At 39.9% G+C, this 22419-nt stretch overlaps 1 protein-coding gene across 9 annotated transcripts in view; it reads left to right on the forward strand.

Annotated features, from left to right (window-relative positions):
* Window positions 1-22419, forward strand: part of MAST4 (microtubule associated serine/threonine kinase family member 4) — a 313910-nt gene that overhangs the window by 274124 nt on the left and 17367 nt on the right. For all 9 annotated transcript variants that reach the window (XM_076361644.1, XM_076361652.1, XM_076361645.1 and 6 more), the window contains 9 exons: window positions 8776-8984; window positions 9727-9865; window positions 10928-11060; window positions 11781-11946; window positions 14937-15038; window positions 19175-19297; window positions 19522-19634; window positions 21576-21703; window positions 21806-22038. In XM_076361644.1, the coding sequence (XP_076217759.1) occupies window positions 8776-8984; window positions 9727-9865; window positions 10928-11060; window positions 11781-11946; window positions 14937-15038; window positions 19175-19297; window positions 19522-19634; window positions 21576-21703; window positions 21806-22038 (1346 nt within the window). The remainder of the gene's footprint in view (window positions 1-8775; window positions 8985-9726; window positions 9866-10927; window positions 11061-11780; window positions 11947-14936; window positions 15039-19174; window positions 19298-19521; window positions 19635-21575; window positions 21704-21805; window positions 22039-22419) is intronic.

Genomic DNA, 22419 nt, shown 5'->3' on the forward strand with positions numbered 1-22419 from the left:
GAAGTTCACAAGAAAAACTTTCTGGAAAGCCGGTTAGGCAATAATGAATTACTGTGTGCTGCAGTAAATTAAAATACTGAATATTACACCACAAAGATTTTTCAGAAGTAGGTATCATGTAATGCCAAAGATGAAATCTGAGTAAATCAAAAGGCAGATCTAAAGCCACCTTTATAAATACTGGAAACAGCCTATGTTTATGCAGATGTGAAACAGAATAAAACTGTATCTGCAGGGAGACAGATTGTTAAAAATGAGGGCTTACTTGACCTAAAAATACTGGTGAAGTAGAAACAAATTTCCTTAAGTAGGGCAGCACTGTTTTGTTGCTTCTCCGTGGACGCTCTTCTATCCTCAAATTTTAACCAGTTAGCGTTTAAGGAATTGCTGTTACTTGGTTAGTTTCTGGGTACTTGGAAAGGACACAGCTTACTGCCCGGTGGTATGAGAGTCATCTGGAGGTACCCTAGAAGACCAAGAGAAAATTATGTTAGCCTGGGCCTTAAATGAGCACAAAATGTTTTCTGGAAGTACCATGTAGGGATTGTGTCTATCTGCAGGCAGAAGTCTGTCTTCAGTCACCTTTTCTGATCAGATACTATCTATTAGACCCTTGATTGTCTCCTCCTCTGCACTGAAATGTATCAAGACATGAACTGTTGGTCTGTGTAACCTGCAGGACCAGGAGGGATGTATTGGTTCAAAAAAGAGGGGTTTCTGTTTTGAGGCGAGGAGCCCATCACCAAATGAGACCATGTCACAGCCCAGCAGTGGAAAGGGCCGTGCTGCTCTCCAGCACAGACCCCGTTAGACTGGCTCTACTCTGCACTACCTCTGCTTGAGGTAGAAATCAGCAGCGACCTGACAGGACTTGAGCACTCTTTCAAGAGACCTTGGACATAGAAGAGGAAGCACCTGCAACCTGGAGTTTTGCATGCCATTTTAATGGCCTGAGGCTGATGGGCGCAGTAATACTCTGATCATATTCAGTTAAATGCAACTCTGAGCACTGGGACAGGAGGCACTTAGTACTGCCTAGTACTGTTGGTCATGATAGCTTGTGTGGAGGCTATTACTTGTGTCCAGACCTGCTTACACAGCTCAGCAAAAAGCCTGAAGGAAATAGCATAATTTGCATTAAAGTTACGTAAATATCCAAATACAATGTCTCACTAGTCAACCTCTGCACGATTCATTTTCTCAGAATTTCTCCCTAGGCAAACTCATTACTTACCATATGCCAGTTTCTCCCAATTACCCCAGGACTTCAAAAGCCTTTCTTCCAGCAGTTAGCAGTAGCTGCTGCTCTCTTCCCTGGCTGCATCCCTCTCTCCTTCCCTTGGCAGATGCTTAGTCCCCTCCATTTCTCCTTTCATCTCCTACCCAATTTCCTCTTTGTCTTACTGGAGAAGGATAAGAAGAACTGTGTGTGGTGGGGTCCCCATCGGAGAAAAGGGTATCTGAGTCACTAGACCTGCTCAGCTTCCCAGCAGTTTTAGGATGCTAAGGGATGGGGAGAGGAGGGAGCAGCTGCAGAAGGGCATGCTGCAACCAGCACCATGAGGCCAGCCACCTAAAGGCAGAGATTCCGTAGACCTGTGGCTCTTGCTCCATAGGTGTTACAGTCAGAAGGAACCTTGATGAGCCATTAAGAAAGATAGAATGGAGACAACTGTCCATTTGAAACTGGAGACAAGTAAGGATCTGAAAAGCTGGAAAAGAAAGGATGAAAAGCCAGGGCTTTCTATAGCACATATGACGTAGGCATGTAGTATTTTTTTTCCTCATGTTTGTGGCAGGGAAAATCAATACTTAGAAACACTTTTTTAATGCCAATAATATGTGAAATTGGCAATATAAATGTTGTAAAAATTGGATGAGACCCTGATAAATTTGTGAGGAAAAGGAGAGCTGATAGAGGGTGAACAGCTTGGAGCGTATCTGGATTCTGCATGAATCATTATTGTCTTTAGCAAATGTTAAAACAGGGGTAAGCTGGTGGGTTATACTGTGGTAGTATTAGAAGTGGACATTGAAAATCTCATCAGTTTAGTAGAGTGCTATTACTCCCATCCTTAAGCAAACAATAACAAAGTAGATTTTGTTGCTTTGGATTTTTGTTTTAAATGGTTACTTCTTAGAAGAAAAATCAAGAACAAGAAAGAAAACAAAGATACAGCCCCTTACTAATTAATGTAGAGGGAAAGAACACACTCAATTAACTGTGAGACAATAAACTTTTAGAAGTATTTACTCACTTTTGAAAGTGATTTTAGCACCTAGTCACTTCCCCCCAGCTACTGTAAGTTGAGAAGGCTTGTGCTCCTAAATTCTCTGGGATATTACTTTTTCAAAACCGTGCTTGAAGATCTCCACTGTGGTATGTCGGATAAGTGGGACCATAGTACCGACACCATTTTTTGATCTTTATTAAGTGTTTTTTCTGTTGGCACCAATACAATTGGTGGGTTAATTTACTGAAAAGTTACGGTCAAGTTTAAAGGGGAATACGTTACGATAACCTAAATGCTCTTTAACCCATCTACAAAATGGAGTGTAATAAAGCAGTAATACCTGTTCCATCTGTGAATACAAAGCAGTAAACTGCCCCATAGGCATTTATTGCAGTTTATTTACAAGTATAAGCAGCTGAAATAAAAGTTATTGTTGTTATGCTACAAGGATTTTTTTTTTTCCTTCCATGTATTTTCCAGGCCATTAATTTTTTGAAATAACCTCAATATGTGTGAGTTCTGCCTGTGCTTCATCGATTTATTCTCAAAAATATGTCAGTGGGCATATTTTGTGTTCTGACTTACTAAAGAGTCAGTATGCTATTGTAATATTTTATTTATTTTGAGGCTATAATGGAGGGTTTAATTCTGAACAAATTTTTAAAAAGAAACATACATTTTGCTGTGCTGTTTTTGCCTTCATTAGTGAAATGGAAAGCTTTGACTGCTTGACAGGGCAATTGTTGGTCTTGGCATGCTGTAGCAGAGATTTGTCAGATACATTAAACTTGATGAGTTTAAATATAAACTATTTGTTTTGTGAAGGTTTGAGTAAATATCTTAGTTCTTTGCTTTTAATTGATTGGGTAAACTAATTTGTAGTGCAATTAAATGACTGTATAGTAGATGAGGTGTATCAGGCTGTTGGGAATGGCTAGGAATATACAAGAAGTTAAACAAGCTGTGAATCAGTAAACATATAGGATGCTAGCCAAGTCGTTAATGGTTGCTTTTTGTTAATGCTGACTTTTTTCAGCCAGCCAAAACTTTTCATACTTCCCAAATTTTAAACTTTTACTGCAATCACAGCAACATTTTTTCTATATTCCAGCTTGCAAGAGGTAGCAGGTAGTAGTAGTCCATCTCTTCAAGCTGACATCAGCCTGGTTTCCTGAACCAGCTCAACAAAATAAAGATGACATTTGATTTCAGGGAAGCGAATGATGTTAGTTCAGTTGTTCTTCACTAATGTATAACTGTATCTGCTTAAAGCAAATACATGATACCACTTTTGCACCTGCCTGGAATGCTTTTACTTCTACAAATATGCTAATGTCCATATGTACATGACATACTGGCTAATGGTGTTGCTTGATAAATTTAAAGGCAGTGTTGGCTTGAGCAGCTGCTGCCCCTAACCTGTGAGTACTCGTTCCTGTCCCTTCTCCACTCGGTTGACAGTACTTGCTCATGTGTTGTTGGATTGGGAATGGGACTAAGAAAGTTACCCAGTTGCAGAATAACACCCAGTCAATCAGGTTAATTCATCATCAGCCTGGCAGTCACCAGTTCAGAAGTGGAGTGGGACAGGGGGAAGCGTGGCTTTGTAGGTTCACTTAAGTAGCACCACCTCTGAATGGACTACATGTCTAATGAGCTGCATTCCTTTCCTTCTTTTCTGTTTACCCCTGTGGGTGACTGGTCTGTGCAGAGTAAGAGGCTTTGATTCCTAGAAGCGCATAGATTTAAAGAGCAGTTTAGAAAGTAGAGGCTGGCAATTTCTATGCTAGGGATCTTATGTTCATCATTCATTGTGGACTTACTCAAAACGATAAACGTTGAACTCATGCACTTTACTGCCCTTGAGTGAGCCTCCCTTCCCAGTACAGCAGAGGCCAAATGCCTTATCTTTCTTCTGCAGCTAATATATGTGTGAGGATCTAATATTGGCAGCTAATGCAATCCTTTTGGTGGTAGAGAAAGGTTGTTACCATGTTGAAGGTCTTGAATTCTGTCTGCCCTTCCTGAATGTGCAGCATGCTACAAACTGGTGAGGAGCTCAATTTCTCAGATGTTTCTTTTGCAAATACGGAACAGTTTACCCATAGGAAATCTGGACAGCAGCTTCATCATTTTGCATCTGTGTTTACTAGCTGCCATAAAGATAGAAGACGTTGCTACTGTTAGGTATGGAGAGGTGGTTTTATTAGTCAAAATTTGTGACATATTGGAACAACTAGGACTAGTACCAGTTGTGAGAGAAGGATCACAGCCATTGTGTGGCTGAAATATTGCTGAGAGGAGGCTGTGCGTGTTGTCCCATGGCTCGGAAGACCCACACCACACTGGATGCTAATGTTAGGAGTGCTGCAGCGCTTTAGGCAGCATTTCCTCCTGCCCCCAAATAAATCTTTTCTGGTCATGGGCATCGCCTAGCTAGGACGTGGTACAGTGCTGCTTGTAAATACTGATCTTAAATAACTATCCGTAAACTTTACCATATTGCCGTAACATGAATCACAGCCTCACAAGTGGCTCCTCTTCACTGGAGGCAACGTCAGATATAATTCCAGGGTAGTGCAGAATTTAGCAGTCTTTTCTCAGGAAATTGCTTGTGAAAATGAAACGTAGCTCCTGGTGAGCAGCTGTAACTTTTAAGCAGCAAGTACAGTACCTGCGTTTCCACAAGGAGTTCAAGGTCCTTTGACAAATTAGAGAATCGGGTCAAAGCAAGTGACACAGCTACATTAGCCTCAAGCACTGAATGCAGGCTAGACTGTAAAATGGCTCTAAAAGTTGAAGTTACTGAAGAGCTAGGCCTGAAGCCTGTAAGTAATTTAGAGAAAAAAACAGGAATCTCGGTTGTAAGATTGGAAGGACAGATTGCATAATATTTAAGCTGGAGCAATTCAGGAACCCAGTTAAATGTTTTAGCATTTTTTTTGGTCATCTTAACACATGTGCACTGTGTTTTGTATTTGTGCCTAGCTAAAGGTATTTTAGAGATACTTTTTCAGGCTGAGATTTATGTTGGAAGTGGAATAAGGTAATGTGTGGATAATGCCAAATTTTATGAATTTTCTTATTTCTCTTGAAAAGTAAACTTTTCTTACTATGTTGAAATACAGCATCAATAAAATACAGAGCACTTGTGTACCTGTTGAGATCCATATAGTGAAATCAGAGGATGTTTTGGAAATCTCTTGTCACCATGTTATGAAAAGGGGATCACAGAAAGGGGGGAGGCAGAAAAGCAAATTCTTCATTTGTAACCATAGGAGGTTGCAACAATGCGACTCTGATTGTAGCTTTGCAGGCAGACATGGCATACCGCTGTCATTGAGTGGATCGACAGGGAATCGGATGATCTGGATGTTCTTAATACATTGCTTTTGTGTTAAAGGAATCCTCAAATTTTCAATTGTCTTTATAATAATCTGAAAATCATGAGCAGCATTTAATGATCAAGGCCAAGAAACGAGGAATTGAGGTATTGTGCCCTCTCTTAAAAGCACATACAAAACAAAAATAAACTTCCGTCTAGTGCTCCAGCTCTGTAGCATTCTGAAAAATAAAGAATAGAGAGATGTGGGAAAGTGGGCCTGTGGGCAGAAAAAACAAGGTGCAAGTTCAATGCCAGGATTAGCAGAATGTAGCAAGATGACAGCTTCGAGGAGAGTGAACGGAAACTAGAAGACCATCACAATCTACACGGTAAGTTGTTACACAATAACAGAAGCATACTTCAAGGGTGGCATATCAGGGTTCAGAATCACCCAAGACAAAGTTATGTGCTGGAACTCACTGTGGCTGTTCCCATCATTTTACCTCAAAGTTCACAGTTGTGTCTCAGCAGATGTATGCTTGACTCCAAGCTTTCCATTTAGATTAAGCTGAAGCCCCACTTAAGTGTAGAAACATGGAAGATTTCCTGTTCTGTTTTTTTTTCTTTTTCTTTTTTTTTTTAATGTCCAGGCAATTTATACATCTTAATTTAACTGTTTCTCTTTGGGAAGATTTCATTTTCTATTTATCATCTTACTGACATTTCAGCACATTCTAATACGCTCTTTCAAACTGTGGGAGCTGAGAACACCGGTGTCACAGGCAGTCCCGGGCGCAGTTGCAGTGTGCTTAGTTTAGTGGTAGGCTGAGGAAGTGGTGTCGCTGCTGTGAACTGGCAGCATCCTGGAGGAAGAAGGGAGGTCTTCTGTGGGAATAACATGCTGCTGGCTAGGGCATAGTTTTCTTTGTAAAGCATAAATGCTGTTTGCTGGGGTTACTGTGATCAGAGGATGTGAATAAGCGGTGTTAGACACTTTTATATGCTGAAGATCATTTAAAAGCACTTTACATTGCATAAACAGTGTATGCATGTGTAAATGTGAGAGAGACAATTGTGTTGTGGTTGTCTCGTGAGTCTGGTACACTTGAACTAAACAGTTTTTTTCTGAGGTATTGTAGATAACTGAATCCTAGTGGGAAGTCATACAATTAGCTGCTCGTGACTGTAAGACTGGCGAATGCGATTTAGGGAGCTGGGGAAACATAACCAACATGTCCCAGATATTTACTGGACTAGACAGTCCTTAGAACTTACTGGTTCTTCGTCTTTAAATATGGTAGTAATGACCCTACAGATCCACATGATCTGCAGAGGGGACTTATTAAGATGCTGTAATAATATGCTCTACTTAGTATCTGTCTTTTAAGAGTTCGTCTTGGCACACTGTCCACGTTAAAGCTCTGAGAAAGATCTGCATGCCAAGTCGTCAGGCAGTCCTCAGTTCATTCATACAACTTTATTTTTTTTGGAAGGGTTATGGCTTCAGGCACCTGAAGGGCTCACTTTTCTATGTGCCAGGAGTGCACAAGGGGACTGAAATAGGGAAAAGATGAAATTACAGGAGATTAAGAAGCTAAGACTGACTGACAGGAGATAGCAACAAAAGAGAGAGGAAAACCAGAATGTAAGGGAAAGAAAAGCAAAGGCAAAGAGTTCTAATGAAGGGGTGGAGAGAGAAGTGACTATGAGGGGAGCAGTGGGAAGAGGTGCAAGAGGACAAAAGGTGTGAAGCCAGCAGGGAGGAGTACTGGAGCTGAATAACTCGGTCTTTATTCCAGCTTGGGAGGGGCAGAAGGGAGTGAGACTTAGTAGGAGGCACAAAGGGTGGGGTTTGTCTTGGGTTTTGCCCAAGGTGGTTTTCCCCTACTTTCATAATGATGTAATGTCTTTTACCTGCCCCACGCTCAGACAAGAACAAGGGATTAATGAAAGCTTTTGGAATCAGTAAGAGAAGCTTTCTTGTCTAGAAAAAGTTTTCCTCCACAAAGGAAAGCAGAAACATGTTGATTTTTTCAGTGCCTGTAACTTTGGTAGCTGTGGGAAGATCTTCATAGAAATAGTAGGGCAAGAATCACTTTTTGTGTTTAAATAAATAATTGTACGCTGATAATTTGACCTCATGGGGACAACAAATTGAATTTAAAAACTACATAGTTGAGTCCCATTTTTTCCCCATCTGTTTTCTGCTTTTAGTTCTTTCTTTCCGTAAACACTCACTACCGTGGTGATTATATACTGGAGATGCTATAAGCATTAAATGCTACAAAGTAGATTTCAAGCAAGGCAAACATTTTCAAGATTTGCCTCAAGGGATTTTGAGAAATGCAGCAGTAATGTCCTGTGTCAGTGTTTCACGGCAGGATGATTCCTTCTCCTGAGCCTTGAAGAGAGAGAAGGCCTGTCCATGTGAGGTTTTCTTTCACTTTGCTTCCCTCACTGCCTTGACCTTCTCTAACCAACCTCACAGGAAACTTTGTACCCAGTAGTCCAGTGGAAATTCTGCATGTCAAGATACATTTTAATCCCACATTACCATATGGTTAACACAGTGATCTTTGTTTTGGATTACCTACTGGTGACCTACCCCTGATATGGATCAATGCTGATGTCAGGGACTAAACAAGAACAGATGATTTTGCACCTGGCAATGAGGGAGACACCCGATCAAGCAACTTCTGAGCAGTCTTCATGAGAAACCTGTGACGTTTTAAAATCCCCTGGACTGAGTCTGAGTCATAATTACCTGACAGCACACTTACAAAATAAGCGTTTGTCGGAATGATTTATAACACTGTGCCATAGCTGGGTTTTGTATATAATCCTTTGTTGATGGAAACGCCCGAAATCTGCCTGAGCTGAAAGCATTTGCTGTACCTGTTGGGGGGAGGGGGGGGCATTTGCTATATCTGTTGTTTGCTTTGGGGGGCAGGGGAGGGAGGAGTTGTTTGGTTTTAGTTTGTGTACTAATTTGTGTTGACTGAGACTCATCCTGGTTATGAAACAAAATGAGGTTTGTAGTCATTCTCTAATGTGAAAGGCAGGTCAACTACATTAAATTAAAAAAAAGTCTTTTCTATAATACATACAAAATTTTTAAAAATACATTTATTTATTTGTAAAAAAGAGTATTTTGAATAACTATTAAAAATGTATTTCAGACTTTTTTCTTTTTCTCTCCCATTTGAACTTCTTCAGTGCGGTTTATTTTGTGAGACACAAAGAAACCAGACAAAGATTTGCCATGAAGAAAATTAATAAGCAGAACCTCATCCTCCGAAACCAGATCCAACAGGCCTTTGTCGAGCGTGATATCCTGACATTTGCAGAAAATCCGTTTGTTGTCAGCATGTATTGCTCCTTTGAAACAAGACGTCATTTGTGCATGGTCATGGAATATGTAGAAGGTGAAATATTTGTTCTGTTTTACAGAGGAAGAAGAGAGTTTTCTTACATCAAGAAGGAAAAATAACCCATATGGTACTTGCATTAGAAAGGCCCCCTGTGTGTCCTCTGTACTCTGGCAGTACAGATTTAGGATCTAAATCCAACAACAAGGCAGCTTTTTTCCCAGTCATTATCTCCCAGTGAGAGCTTGTAAAAACACTTGTGCTCCAGCTGTAATGGGAAATAACTGCTCTTTGAATAAGTTCCTCATTGACTGTAGTCATAAGTGTCCTAGCATTGAAAGTTCATGTGGAAATGCTGTTTGCTTTTCTGGAGTTCAAATTTTCGTTAGCACATGCTGGGGTATTTGTAATAGTTATTTTACGAAGAAAGAGGGAAGAGGAAGCCATTTGAAAAGGTGCTGATGCTGGAGGAGAACAGTGGACGGAGGCAGTGCAAGATGAGCTACACAGGCTATGGTTGTGTGGGCTTTCCCTGCCCCCGCCCCTCCCCTTTTTTTTTTTTTAAAGTAACAGCACAGACTTTATTGGTTTCCAGCTGCACCCTTGTACTGCTTGCTCCCAGCTTCACACTCTGTATCCAGTACAGTAGTTGATATGGTTACATGTTCAATTGAATCATCTAACTGGAAAATAAACATGTATGACTACAGTTTGTGTCTCTTTCTGCAGCACATATGGATTATGCTGATAAACCTCAGAATTTATAACGTCATCTGGAACATTTGTTCTGTCTCTGCAGGTGGAGACTGTGCTACTTTGATGAAGAATATGGGTCCCTTACCTGTAGACATGGCAAGGATGTACTTTGCAGAGACTGTTCTGGCCTTGGAATACCTTCATAATTATGGAATTGTACACAGGGATTTGAAACCAGACAAGTATGTATATAGAATACAACCAAAAGAGGACTTTGAAATTGTTAGATAAAATATGAAAGGTATAAACTTGCTTTGAATGTTGTTGAAATAGTTTTTTTTAATCATGAATTTTATTTAGATTCACAATTTCTGCACAATATTTGAATTTTCATTACCTGCAGTTACAGAAAATGCATTTTTCCCAAAAGAGGTCTTTAAAATTTTCTATGCTTTAAGATGGAGGAGGCTATTGGAGTAGTTAAAAAAAAGTACTTACTCTTCTGGCTGAAATGGATGGAAATGCATTTTGGTCATTAAGGAAATGATCTTTCAAAGTATGCTTAAACCACTGTTTTATACAAGTATCATCAACTTGCAGATATTTGCATATATGAAGACAAGATTGACCAGATTGGGAAATCTTTCCTGTTGCATGTTTTTTGGTTTGGTTTTTTTTTTTCCAATATTTAGAAAGACAATATTGCTCATTTACATGTAAATAACATTACAGCAAGTAGCTGCAGTAAAAAGTGTGGCTGTTGCAGCTCCATTAATCTTCTTCCTGTTTCACATTTGGGGGGGGGGGGGGGGAATTGGAGTCATGTCTGTTGAATGACAATACTTTCATAGCATGATACCTCAGGCCAGTGTAGTATTAGTTACTGACTAACTTAATACCTAAGTGTTTTTTCAAATGAATGACCCAGCTTGTTACAGACAGAAAATGCTCACCTCACTTCAAAAGCGACATTTATTCTATTCTAGGTCTTTCAGATGTTGATTCTTTCTTTTTATTCAAAGCATCTAGCATTCAGCTTTCAACACTTGTATTGTTCTATAAGGTGTTGTGCAATTGCATGTAGAAAGTTTGTTTACTTCTGATAATAATAGTAACAAATGTAAGACTGTCAGATTTCTAACCTGTTTATTTTGTACCTGGTTAAATTACTTTTTAAGCTGTCTTTATATTTTTACGGTGCTAATGAAACATTTTCCTCTGAGTATAATAATAATAATAATGATGATGATAAGCATGTAATGTTGAATTATATCACAGTAACTTCAGATCATTCTAATTTTCAGTTTATTGGTAACATCCATGGGCCATATAAAGCTTACAGACTTTGGCCTGTCAAAGGTGGGGCTAATGAGTTTGACTACCAATTTGTATGAGGGTCACATTGAGAAGGATGCCAGAGAATTCCTTGACAAACAAGTAAGATACAGCCTTTTTCATTTCTACATTGAGTGTTCAAATGAAGTGATGTTTTGCCAGCAGAATGTACCATAATACTGTATAAACCGTTGTTATTTCTGCATTGGTGTTCCAATTGTGTATGTCAGTTACTTTTACTGATGCCCTACAGATTATTCTAGGCTTTTTTCTTTCTGCATTAGGATCTATTAGTAAGATGAACAACCTAATTGGGTGCAAGTGAATCTGTGAGAGAGACAAATGGAAAACTGTTTTTATAAGGAATTCAGAAGTCTCAGCAGAGTACTTGTGGAGCTCGTGATGCATTGTACAACCAAGGGTGCTAAAATCCTTGCTATGGCCCATTTCCCTTTAAGCGTGCCTCATTACCATTGCTCACAATCTGTTCACTGTAAAAGTTACTTAAGATAAAACCATCAGAACTTTCATGTAAAGATAAGGATATGTTTAAGTTAAATAAAATATTTGCCATGATGCACTCCCATGTACGAAATGCAAACTGTGCTTTGCATAACAGATACGCAAATGTTGATTATGATGCCTGTAAATGTAGCTAGGTCATTCTAAAAACATTAGCTGTTAGGCAAACTCAGCAGACTAAAACCTACTGAATTCCATTTTTCCATGTTTCCATATTATTTTACATTTCAAGAATTATGAATGATGTGACATAGCTCAGTTAGACTTGTTTTACCGTCATGCTTATTTTTTTTCTTTTAGGTCTGTGGTACACCTGAATACATAGCTCCTGAAGTGATACTGAGACAGGGTTATGGAAAACCAGTGGATTGGTGGGCTATGGGAATTATCCTTTATGAATTTCTTGTTGGGTGTGTGCCATTCTTTGGAGATACACCGGAAGAGCTGTTTGGACAAGTAATCAGTGGTGAGGATCATCACAAAAAAACCCAGATTTCTTAGCTTTCTGTGAAATGTTTCCGTTTCTGTTAATAGTAAAGATATTTACAGCTTTACTGATATACTAGGTTTTCAAGCTAGTTTTGCTCAAAACCCACCATTATTGTAATATTGTAATACACAATTTGCTGTCAAAGCAATAAGAATAAATTTGGATTAAAAGCTAAACTTACTGTATATTGTTGCTAAGTACAGAAATGCAGTGATGTAGAGTACCATGGTTAAGCTGCACTGTTTGAAGAAAGAAAGCAGCATTAGTAGAAAAGTAGTGCCGCTATGGCACAGTGATTTCAGTCTTTAGTAAAGAAATTATACCAGAAAAGAAACAGTTAAAATAAATTTGCATAAATGGGAAAATGCCTCATAGCACAATGAAGAAATTAACAAAGATGTAATAAAATCCTAAAACAAATGTCTCCCAAATAATAAATAATGAGAAAGAGAAGGAAGCAAATTCAATTCACAGATTGTTAATGATTTCATTGGTGATTGTTGTAGTGTAATGTTATTTCTGTAGCAGCTGTTCTTCTTCCATTTAAAATTCAATAACCTTTTAGATCTTAACCTGTAAGCTGACCCTAAGTATTGTTATGTGGCTTGTGGCAAAACTGAATGATAATTAAACAGAATTGTTTACTATCAAACCTGCTGTTTCCATAAATTTCCCAGATGCATAGATGTAGAGGGCCTCTATTTATGCCAAAAATTTAACAGAATGGCACCTCTGTTACTGAGTATTTCCCAGTCTGTTTTATGGTCTGCTTAAAAGGTCCAGTAGCTAAGACAAAAAAAACCCCAACAAGCATACAAAAAACCCAACAGAAACAAAAGTAACCGTACCTCTGGTTCCTTATTTTCTGAGAATGCAACAAATCCCCTTTTGTTCTTAAGGAGACACTCTGTCATCATCTCGCTTTCCTCCATCTCTGAAATTGAAAGCCAGACTTGTTTGTAAACTGTAATGAAATGGCTTTGTGAGTTGCCTCTAGTATATGACCTCTTTATACAACATCCTAGCTGTTCATGGATTTATAACCATGTTGTTTTCTGATGTGATACACCAAGGCTTGAGTGGCAAGGAGAATCAACTGTTTAATTAACACAAGTAGCAAATGCTGGCTTTGTTCTGGATGCCTCATGGCTGCGATGCATATTCATGCTTTATTTTCCAAATCAGATTTAAACTGCAGTGGAAGCTGTAGGCAGGCAAACATGGAAATAACTCATGTTTTTATTGCATTTCCAGACACATGCACATGTGTTTTTATCTTTATGCTCTCTGGAGGAAGGGGAGGGAATAGTGTAAAATTAATGACAAAATTTGCACTTTAGACTTTATTTTGCATATGGCATTAATTTTACATTTTGTAAAACAAATTGTCCTGTGTTACAATCTAGATGATACTTATGTAAATAACTTTGCCTGGTTGAATGTGTCCATTTATCTTCCAGAAATTATTGGTAGAAGTGTATGTTTGTAAGCCTGATCTATTCCCACTCACTCTCCGAGACTGTTGGTCAGCTTAGTTTCTAGTTTTGATGTTGACTTGTCAGTTTCTTCTCTTTTATTTTAAATGTCCTTACTTACTGAAATAATTCTTACTGTCAGTATCTGCAGGAGAACTCTTTCGTTGGATAAGTTTCCTGTGCTAAAATATGTGGTCCCCTTGTATTCAACTGTAAAAGCCATGTTAAAGAACCCAAACTATAGCCTAGACTTCTATTCCAGTTTCTGTGGGTGAAGTCTACATTCTACTTGAAAATCTACTTTAAAATCTTGTCCCCCCATTTTACCTCGCTCCTTCTTCATTGTAGATTGCGTTTCCTGCCCCAAAGTTGTATCAGTACAACTGTGGGAGGCCTCAGTGTAAACTCAGATGCCTAAAATGATCAGGGTTAAAAATAATGCTACAGAAACAGGTTACATTTCATGCCTGTCTGTTTTAGTACCTTTCCTTAAACTCTGAAATACAAAAATTAAACTGGCATGTAGCTTCTGATGATTATTTCTCCAATGATGATTATTTTGAAGGAAAAGTCTAGATCGTACAATGACAACAAAATCCTTGACAGCCTTCTGTATTTCCTGAGCTCCTAGCATTCTGTTTTCCTGATGCCAAAATCCTTGTACCTCCCAAGAAACTTCTGCAGAGTTTTGTCTAAACCTGCAATATATTACACTTGTGGAGGTAGCTGCTGCTAAAAATCAGACAAAACCTGCTATGTAAGCTGTTACAAAGTTCATGTTCATATTGAAACTGGCACAATTTTCCATTGTTTAATTTAAATGAAAGTTTGGCAGAATTTTTATTCAGCCTTACCTGAATACTGCAGGGTTAAATATCTTGATTGCATGATTTAGGTCCAACTTGCAATGAAGTGTGCAAAAGCCTTAGCAGTGTAAGAGTCAGTAGAGTGAGGTGGTTTTCCTCTGAAGTATGAGACACTTGGAAAAAAGCTCCATTGGCATGTACCTCTCCATAACAGAGTCCAATACCTCAGCCCTTAGTCATGGGAGTAATGACTTCACTGATTCTACTAGCATTAGAGAAGGATTACAGATGTGAGCAGTGACTCCTGGATCAGGTCAGCTGTGTCCATCTTAACAGCAGTCTCCATGGTACACAACTAAAATTTAAACCATGATTGGGGAGGGGGGCAGGGAGAAGGGGCAGCATACAAGTTGTGCTAGTATTTTGCAATAGTTTTCCTGTATTCTGTTGTTAAACACTGGTTTGGGTTAAAGTATACTTCCGAGGAAAATGGGAACATAACAGTATGTTTATGGAGTCTGTATGGAGAGTATAAAAATCAGAAGTAATTGGTATGCAACAGAGGGCAACTTGAAAAAGTTGCCTTAACTCTGACTTTACTGCTAGCTCACTACAAGAGCTTTTACGCAGTTTCTGCTGAATGTTGGGATCAGACTTCAGTAATAACAACTTTCTGTTTTGCTAGATGAAATCAACTGGCCTGAAAAGGATGAAGCACCACCTCCAGATGCCCAGGATCTGATTACCCTGCTGCTCAGGCAGAATCCTTTGGAAAGACTGGGAACAGGTTAGGAGGCACTATTTTAAATTGTTAGTGTGCTATATTTGACATTGGGAGTTTTTGTTCACCTATTTATTTTGCCCAGGAAACATCTGTCAGGGCAAGCAGCATGACAACATGCCATTATAGCAGAGTGTATTTTACGGATTCAGACCAGTAATATGAACTTAACAAGATAATGACTGTCCTTTTTTTGGAGTTTAAATGTTAATGACCACAGGTACTCTTCTCTTAATTTGATAAATAAACCAGAAATTTCTCAAAGACCCAGTTAGCCATTGGGTGGGGTTCCTTCATGAATACAGTATTAAATAACTAAACACCGAAATAGAGAAGGGGAATCAATACACAACTGATCCTTCCTTTTTCAGAAGTATCTTAGCCTGGCAAATTAGTTCCTCCAGGCTTTAGGGTGGGTGATGAGTACTCAAACTAATTATTCAGAAATGACTGTCTGAGGTTGTGTTGTGAAAGGTCTTGTCATTCTCATTCAGCAAGCACTACTGCCTTGCATGAAAAAGAAGAAAACCAAAAGTGTGAACGTTAAGGAAGTAAATGGATATCAGTGAGAACACAAGCTGCCAGCTTATTCCACTGCGGTCATTCAGTGCTATGTTCGTTCTATTTCAAGAGAAGAACCTGGCATGCGGTATATAGGAGCAGTGAGCCTGTGTAGGCTAATGAAAGCACTGTGCATTTATGTAATAGAGTTTATTTGTTAGTTGATGGAGCAGGATTTATTTGGGAATTTGGGTGAGAGGCAGTAATGAAGAATATTACACATGGTTTTTAAAGTGTTAATGTATGGGAACCCTTGTCACTGACTGCCATCCCACTGGGCAAAGCACTATGTAAACACAGCAAAAAAGGCCTCTTGCATAAAAGAGCTTGAATATAAAGGTATAGTCTTATTTATAGTGAACACTGAATACCATGAATATAAATACATTGGGGATGCTAAGGAAACCAAGTGGCGGGTTGAGTCAACATGAGAGTACTTGGAAAATTGCTGGCAAAACTGAGTCCAGTGGTCAGATTGTGCTGCATATTTTTAGAGCGAATATAAAAAGGAGCTTTAGGAATCAGTTCATAACTGGTCTTACCGCAGCTATTCAGGAGAAACCTGAGTATAACCCAGACCCCAAGTATTACTGACGTGGTCCCAAAGGACAGGTCTTCCTTTCGGACATGATGACGTGACTGAGATGAGTGAGCTGCATGTCCCTTGCTCCTTGAGTATCTGGGATCTGTGTGAACGGCCCTTAGACTTAACTGTAGCTGATGGTCAGGGGTAAGTTGCATCCAGCAAAGTTAGTTGTGCTCCCTTGCCCCATGTTGAACAAGTTAAGAGTGAAGGAAGTGTCATGCCCCAGTCAGCTTCTCCACTTGCTGCCTGCTTCATCTGCTGCAAAGGGCACCACTGCTGAAGGCAAAATGAAGAGCCACAACTAGTTCCACACCCTTGTTTTAAGTGTACTCCTTTCAGGCATTGTTTCATTGCCAGGATGCTTCTTCCTGGTAAACACAGTGTTAATTCAAGACTGTCACCCTGTGAGAGGCTGGATCAGAAGTAGATTGCAGATTCTGCCTCTTCTGCTATAGCTGGTTGAGAAAGTGAATTGGCTAGAATGAGGCTGGCTTAACTGCTGTGATGGTCAGTGCTACCACATGGAGCATCTGTGCAGCTCTTTTATGGGCTGATTTCTTTCGACTGTTCATGGTCTCTCGAGCTGGCAGTCTGAAGAAGGAAATCGGGCAGCCATTTCTGTGAAGCACAGAGGGCTGTTTAGAAACCGCAACAAAGTTTTTTTGTTTTTTTTTTTTTTTTTTTAAGGTCAGAAGCAACTTACAGAAACTGAGACTGCAATGTGACAGGTCCCACGGGGGCACTGGAAAATAGCACGGTTTATCCCAGGCTCCACCATGCATTTCAAATGACAGCCCTATCTATTTAATACATATTAGCTAGCTGTATAACACTCCATGAAAATCATAAATGTGTATTTGCTCAGGAGACCTGAGTGGCATAGTCAAGTTGAAGGAAGAGAGATAGACACTATACTTGTTTTGAAGAAGGAAAATGACAGAAAAAAGAGCTCTTTGAGTTTGAAGTGTCTGATACCAATCAAGAATTATACAATTCTGACGTAATATCCCATTACTGTGCTCAGAGAAATGTTCAGTCCTTGGCTAGTGACTGACAATGAGATGTGATTTTGGTTTCCTTGGGAAGATTTGGCTTTTATGAATTTTTCCCTGGTGCAGTCAGAAAAGCAAAAAACCGAACCTAGAAATCTTGACACTCTGACTTAGAGACCAGTCTTGGAGACTTCACACTTTTTCTGTGGCTCTCTCCTGACTTAGCCTTGACATAGGGAAGTTTACATGCTGTATCAATGCGGTGGGTTGACCTTGGCTGGCCACCAGGTGCTCACCAAGCTGCTCCCCCTCCTCAACTGGACCAGGGAAGAAAATACGACGAAAGGCTTGTGGGTCGAGATAAGGACAGGAGCTTACTCAGTAGTTACTATCATGAGCAAAACAGACTCGACTCAGGGAAATGAATTTAATTTATTAGCAGTTAACAATGGAGTAGGATAATGAGAAATAAGAACAAATCTAAACACACCTTCTGCCCACCCCTCCCTTCTTCCCGGGCTCAACTTCACTCCCAATTTCTCTACATCCTCCCCCTGAGTGGCACAGGGAGATGGGGAATAGGGATTGCGGTCAGTTCATTACACGTTGTCTCTGCCACTCCTTCCTCCTCATGCTCTTCCCGTGCTCCAGCGTGGGACAGTCTTCCACGAACTTCTCCAATGTAGGTCCTTCCCACCAGCAGCAGTTCTTCATGAACTGCTCCAGCACGTGTCCTTTCCACAGGGTGCAGTCCTTCAGGAGCAGACTGCTCCAGCATGGGTCCCCCACAGGGTCACAGGTTCTGCCAGGAGCCGGCTCCAGTGTGGGCTTCCCATGGGGTCACAGCCTCCATTGGGCATATCCACCTGCTCTGGCGTGGGGTCCTCCACAGGCTGCAGGGGGATATCTGCTCCACCATGGACCTCCATGGGCTGCAGGAGAACAACCTGCCTCACTATGGTCTTCACCACGGGCTGCAGGGGAATCTCTGCTCCAGCTCCTGGAGCACCTCCTCCCCCTCCTTCTTCACTGACCTTGGTGCCTGCACAGTTGTTTCTCCCACATATTCTCACCCCTGTCTGCCAGCTGCTGTTGTGCAGCAGTTTTTTACTCTTTTGTAAACGTGTTATCACAGAGGCACTACTAACATCACTGATGGGCTCAGCCTTGGCCAGCAGCGGGTCCATCTTGGAGCCGGCTGGAACTGGCTCTATCAAACACGGGGGCAGCTTCTGGCATCTTCTCACAGAAGTCACCCCTGCAGCCCCCACCCCCCCGCTATCAAAACTGTGCAACATATACCCTATACAATCAAGTTGGCAGTAACTCTTGTTGCTGCAGGTTACCTGCTCAGTTTTTAGAATTAGATTTATGCTTATTAATAACATCCTTGGCCACCTCCCCAGGACAAAAATTCCAATATTTCATTTTGTTCTTACAGTTGTTTCTTAACTTGAAACTAGTGTAATTGTTTAACACACATTATAACAGGTAGGCAGTAATCGATAAGAAGATAATTGATAAGGTATTTCCTGTAGAATTGCATATTACTGCCATAAAAGACCAAAAGGAGCTTCTGATCAGCAATGGTATTTTCATTGAGCAACTATTAGGAATCATTCTTCATTACTTTCTAACTTGTTCTTACTCATCTAGTGCACATATTTATATTTTGATCACTACTACTACTACATCTGATGCTTCTGACTAATGTGTAGCTGACAGATAATAATTAGTATATCCAGAAAAATAGAAATGTTAAAAAGGGGAAAGATGATAAAGCAATGCTACCACTGTTAAAGAAATGGCAACAACAAAACAGGGACAGGGAGGTGCTCTGACAGGTTTAGGAGATTCTAGTGGAAATGGGTAGTAGATGTTCCTGCCTACGGTGATGACTATGACTTTCCATGGTAATTTGCATTTTTTGGCCAGGGGTTTACTTGAATTAATGTCAAAGGATTTGGTATAATTTGCTTAGTGTTTTTCTCTGGCTCCCCCAGGTGGTGCATATGAAGTAAAGCAGCATCAGTTCTTCAGGAGCCTTGACTGGAATAGTCTGCTGAGGCAGAAGGCAGAATTTATTCCACAATTGGAGTCTGAAGATGACACAAGTTATTTTGACAGTAGGTGTTTCATGGTATTAAAAAATGTGATGAACACCTTGTTTAAATAATCACTGCCTTTGACTTTTGCTTACTGCTTTGAAAATCTTCTTTATCAGAACCACTGGCAGCTTGCAATTTCACAAGAAGTAATCTTAAGAACAAAATTATGCTTTTAGTTAATATTAAAGCTTGGTACCCATTCTTCCTGATAAATTCAAATACTTTATTTCCCTTGTCTGTAGCTCGTTCTGAGAAATACCACCATATGGAAACTGAAGAAGAAGATGATACCAATGATGAAGATTTTAATTTGGAGATAAGACAGTTTTCCTCATGTTCACACAGATTTTCAAAAGTAAGTAAAAATTGCTGTAATGTTAGTGTGTTTGTGTACATAAACATTTTGCTACTTTTATAGGGTTTGGAAATGCTAGATATGGAAGAGATGTATAGGGCATCATTTCTTCAAGAAATGTTAACTGAAATTGAGCAAAAATCAAATGAATACCATTAAATCAAAACATGGGATGATTCTGTAGGAAAGTTATGTCTTGAATCCTTAAAAAAGTAATAGAAAATTACATAAATATATTGGTATTTTCTGTAGAAAATTCATGATAGCATATGAGAAAGTTTAGGGAAACTGTTCTGTTAAATGCTAATGCATGTTCCTTACATTGGTTTCCTTGTACACAGTTTGCATGTTGCTCCAGTTGTGTCCTGGGTATCTTGCAGGTGATGGCATAGCAAAGATTACAGTACTAGCCTATAGTAGCTATTAATTAAATGACATTAGACTGAAGGGAGAAAGCAAAGTAGTGGTTAGCATGTGATTTGGTCAAGGAGAGATGTGGATTTGAAGGACTGATTTGAATGCTGTGAATTGAAGGTAAAGCTGACTGTCCAAAGGGTAGTATACTTTAGTAGTTGAGATGAGAGCTAATTATTGCTGGATAAGGGATGTCAGTAGGAGCAGAGTGGACATGCTCAGGAAATACTGTGGAGGGTAAATTGGCAGGAAATAATGGAAGTGGAATGCCTAATGAGCGTGCTTTTAGTCTTAACATAGCATCCAGCAGTGATTTTCAAAAGCTTTCTATTTAAAAAGTTCCTTTAACCTACTGTAGGAACTTTTTAAAGGTATTTGGAAAGTCTGTGTTTGTATCTTGTTTGTCCCGGGTTATGCTTTAAGGAATTGGTGGGTTTTATGCTGGCTCTGCAGTAGCACATACGTATTGTATCTGTGAATGGCATGGAAAAGCAGAGACAGGAATCGTGGATGTAGTTACCCTCATTTTATGTAAACTCCGTATTTTGACTTGGTGGTATGTTTCAAATTAAGATACTGGTAAATGACACAATCTCTTTGGAGATAACTTGGACAAGAGGCAATGGGCACAAACTGAAATACAGGAAGTTCTGTCTGAAGACAAGGAAACACTTTTTTACTGTGAGGGTGATCAAGCACTGGCACGGGTTGTCCAGAGAGCCTGTGGATTTTCCATCCTTGGAGGACTTCAAAAGCCATCTGGACCTGGTCCTGAGCAACCAGCTCTAGCTGACCCTGCTTGTGCAGAGGGGTTGGACAACATGACCTGCAGAGGTCCCTTCCAACCTCATTCTGTGATTCTGTGAACTTCTGTCCTTTTGAAAGCTCTGTATCACAGTAATAGTTTGGTTTGTTGATGTCGTTATGTCATTGCATCTCTAGCTGTAGAGTATACAGCTTACAATTTGTGTGCTGTTGGTCAGCTAAGCAAACAACAGGCTTCCAATGATCAGAGTTTATTTCTTCTAAATCCTTTAGCCAAGTAATTTATGCTTAACTCCAAAGTCAATTCAGATTAATTTTTCTGCTTTCCGCACCTGACTGCTAGGTATTGAGTCAGTATCTTAGGGTTAGGTCTTTTTTACCTTGATTGGCTTTATGGTTGTGAATTAATCCAAGACGTGCATTAATCCTGTGACCTAGAGACCCCAAGGCTATGGATTTTGTTTGTACTCTTTTGATTCACACAGTGAAATGGGGAGAAAGCTGATGAATTTGTAATGAGAAGAGATGTTATTCATGATCTGTACATGAGGAGCCAAGAAAGCAAAATAGGAAGGCATTTTAAGAACACAAACTCTTGGAAATTTAAAAAGGTTCAAGAAGTTTGAAGTTTGCACTCTGAAATACTGTATAAGCATTTAGAACATGCAGAGTACAACCTGAAATGTGCTTTCCTGCATATCTTTTTATATCAAACGTGTCAGTGATGAGTTGGGTTTTTTGTGGTTTTTTTGTCTGTAACAGGTTTTTAGTAGCATAGATCGAGTCACTCAAATGCAAGGTGAAGAAAAGGAAGATGCAGGAGACAAAACAAAAAGTGTAACGTTGCCTTCTGTGGAATCTTTTAGCTGGAGTTCAGAATATTCTGAAATGTAAGTAGAAGGCAGTGCTGGAAGTGGTCCATGTCCTGCTTGTCAGGTAGCAGGCCTCCTCATCTCAATAACTACATGAGAGTTTGCTTATTTTTAATGCAGACAACAAATATCTACGTCCATCTCCTCTGACACTGAGAGTAGCAGGCAGCGGCACAGTTCTGGTTTGCTTCCGAAGTTGGCCATATCAGCTGAAGGAGAACGGGATGATTCCACTGGCTTAGTGGGACCCCGGGAGGAACAGGAAAAGCCCACGTTTGTGAGCGAGGAAATAGTGCAAGACGAACCTGAAGTAACCACTCCAGCAAGTACAATCAGCAGCTCCACGCTATCAGGTAATTCACAGTGGGTCTCTTGACTGATGACATTAGAAACAGTTGTGGACCTTCTTTGTTTAGCAGTAGCATTCATGGATTTAGAAGTCCTGTATTTCAGAACTGCTTTAAAAAAAAAGCCATCCCAAGAGGGGTCTGGTTTGGGCTCAGGCTCAAGCTAATAAAATCTCACGAAATACGTATGGGAAAGTTTCAACATTTTTGGAAATTCCAACATTTGATGTTGCCCCGCTGACTCTGGAGGGCTGCTAGGCAAGTGAATAAAACAGTGACTTGACCATAGAGCCTTTGCAGGATCCTTCTGTGGAGAAAAGGAGTCTTAGATCCCTTGAGCACTTAAAGCAGTATTTTTATATTTTCCCTCGCTGAAGTTGGTGATCT

This window comes from Aptenodytes patagonicus, chromosome Z (genome assembly GCF_965638725.1).
Source record: "Aptenodytes patagonicus chromosome Z, bAptPat1.pri.cur, whole genome shotgun sequence".
Lineage (NCBI taxonomy): Eukaryota > Metazoa > Chordata > Aves > Sphenisciformes > Spheniscidae > Aptenodytes > Aptenodytes patagonicus.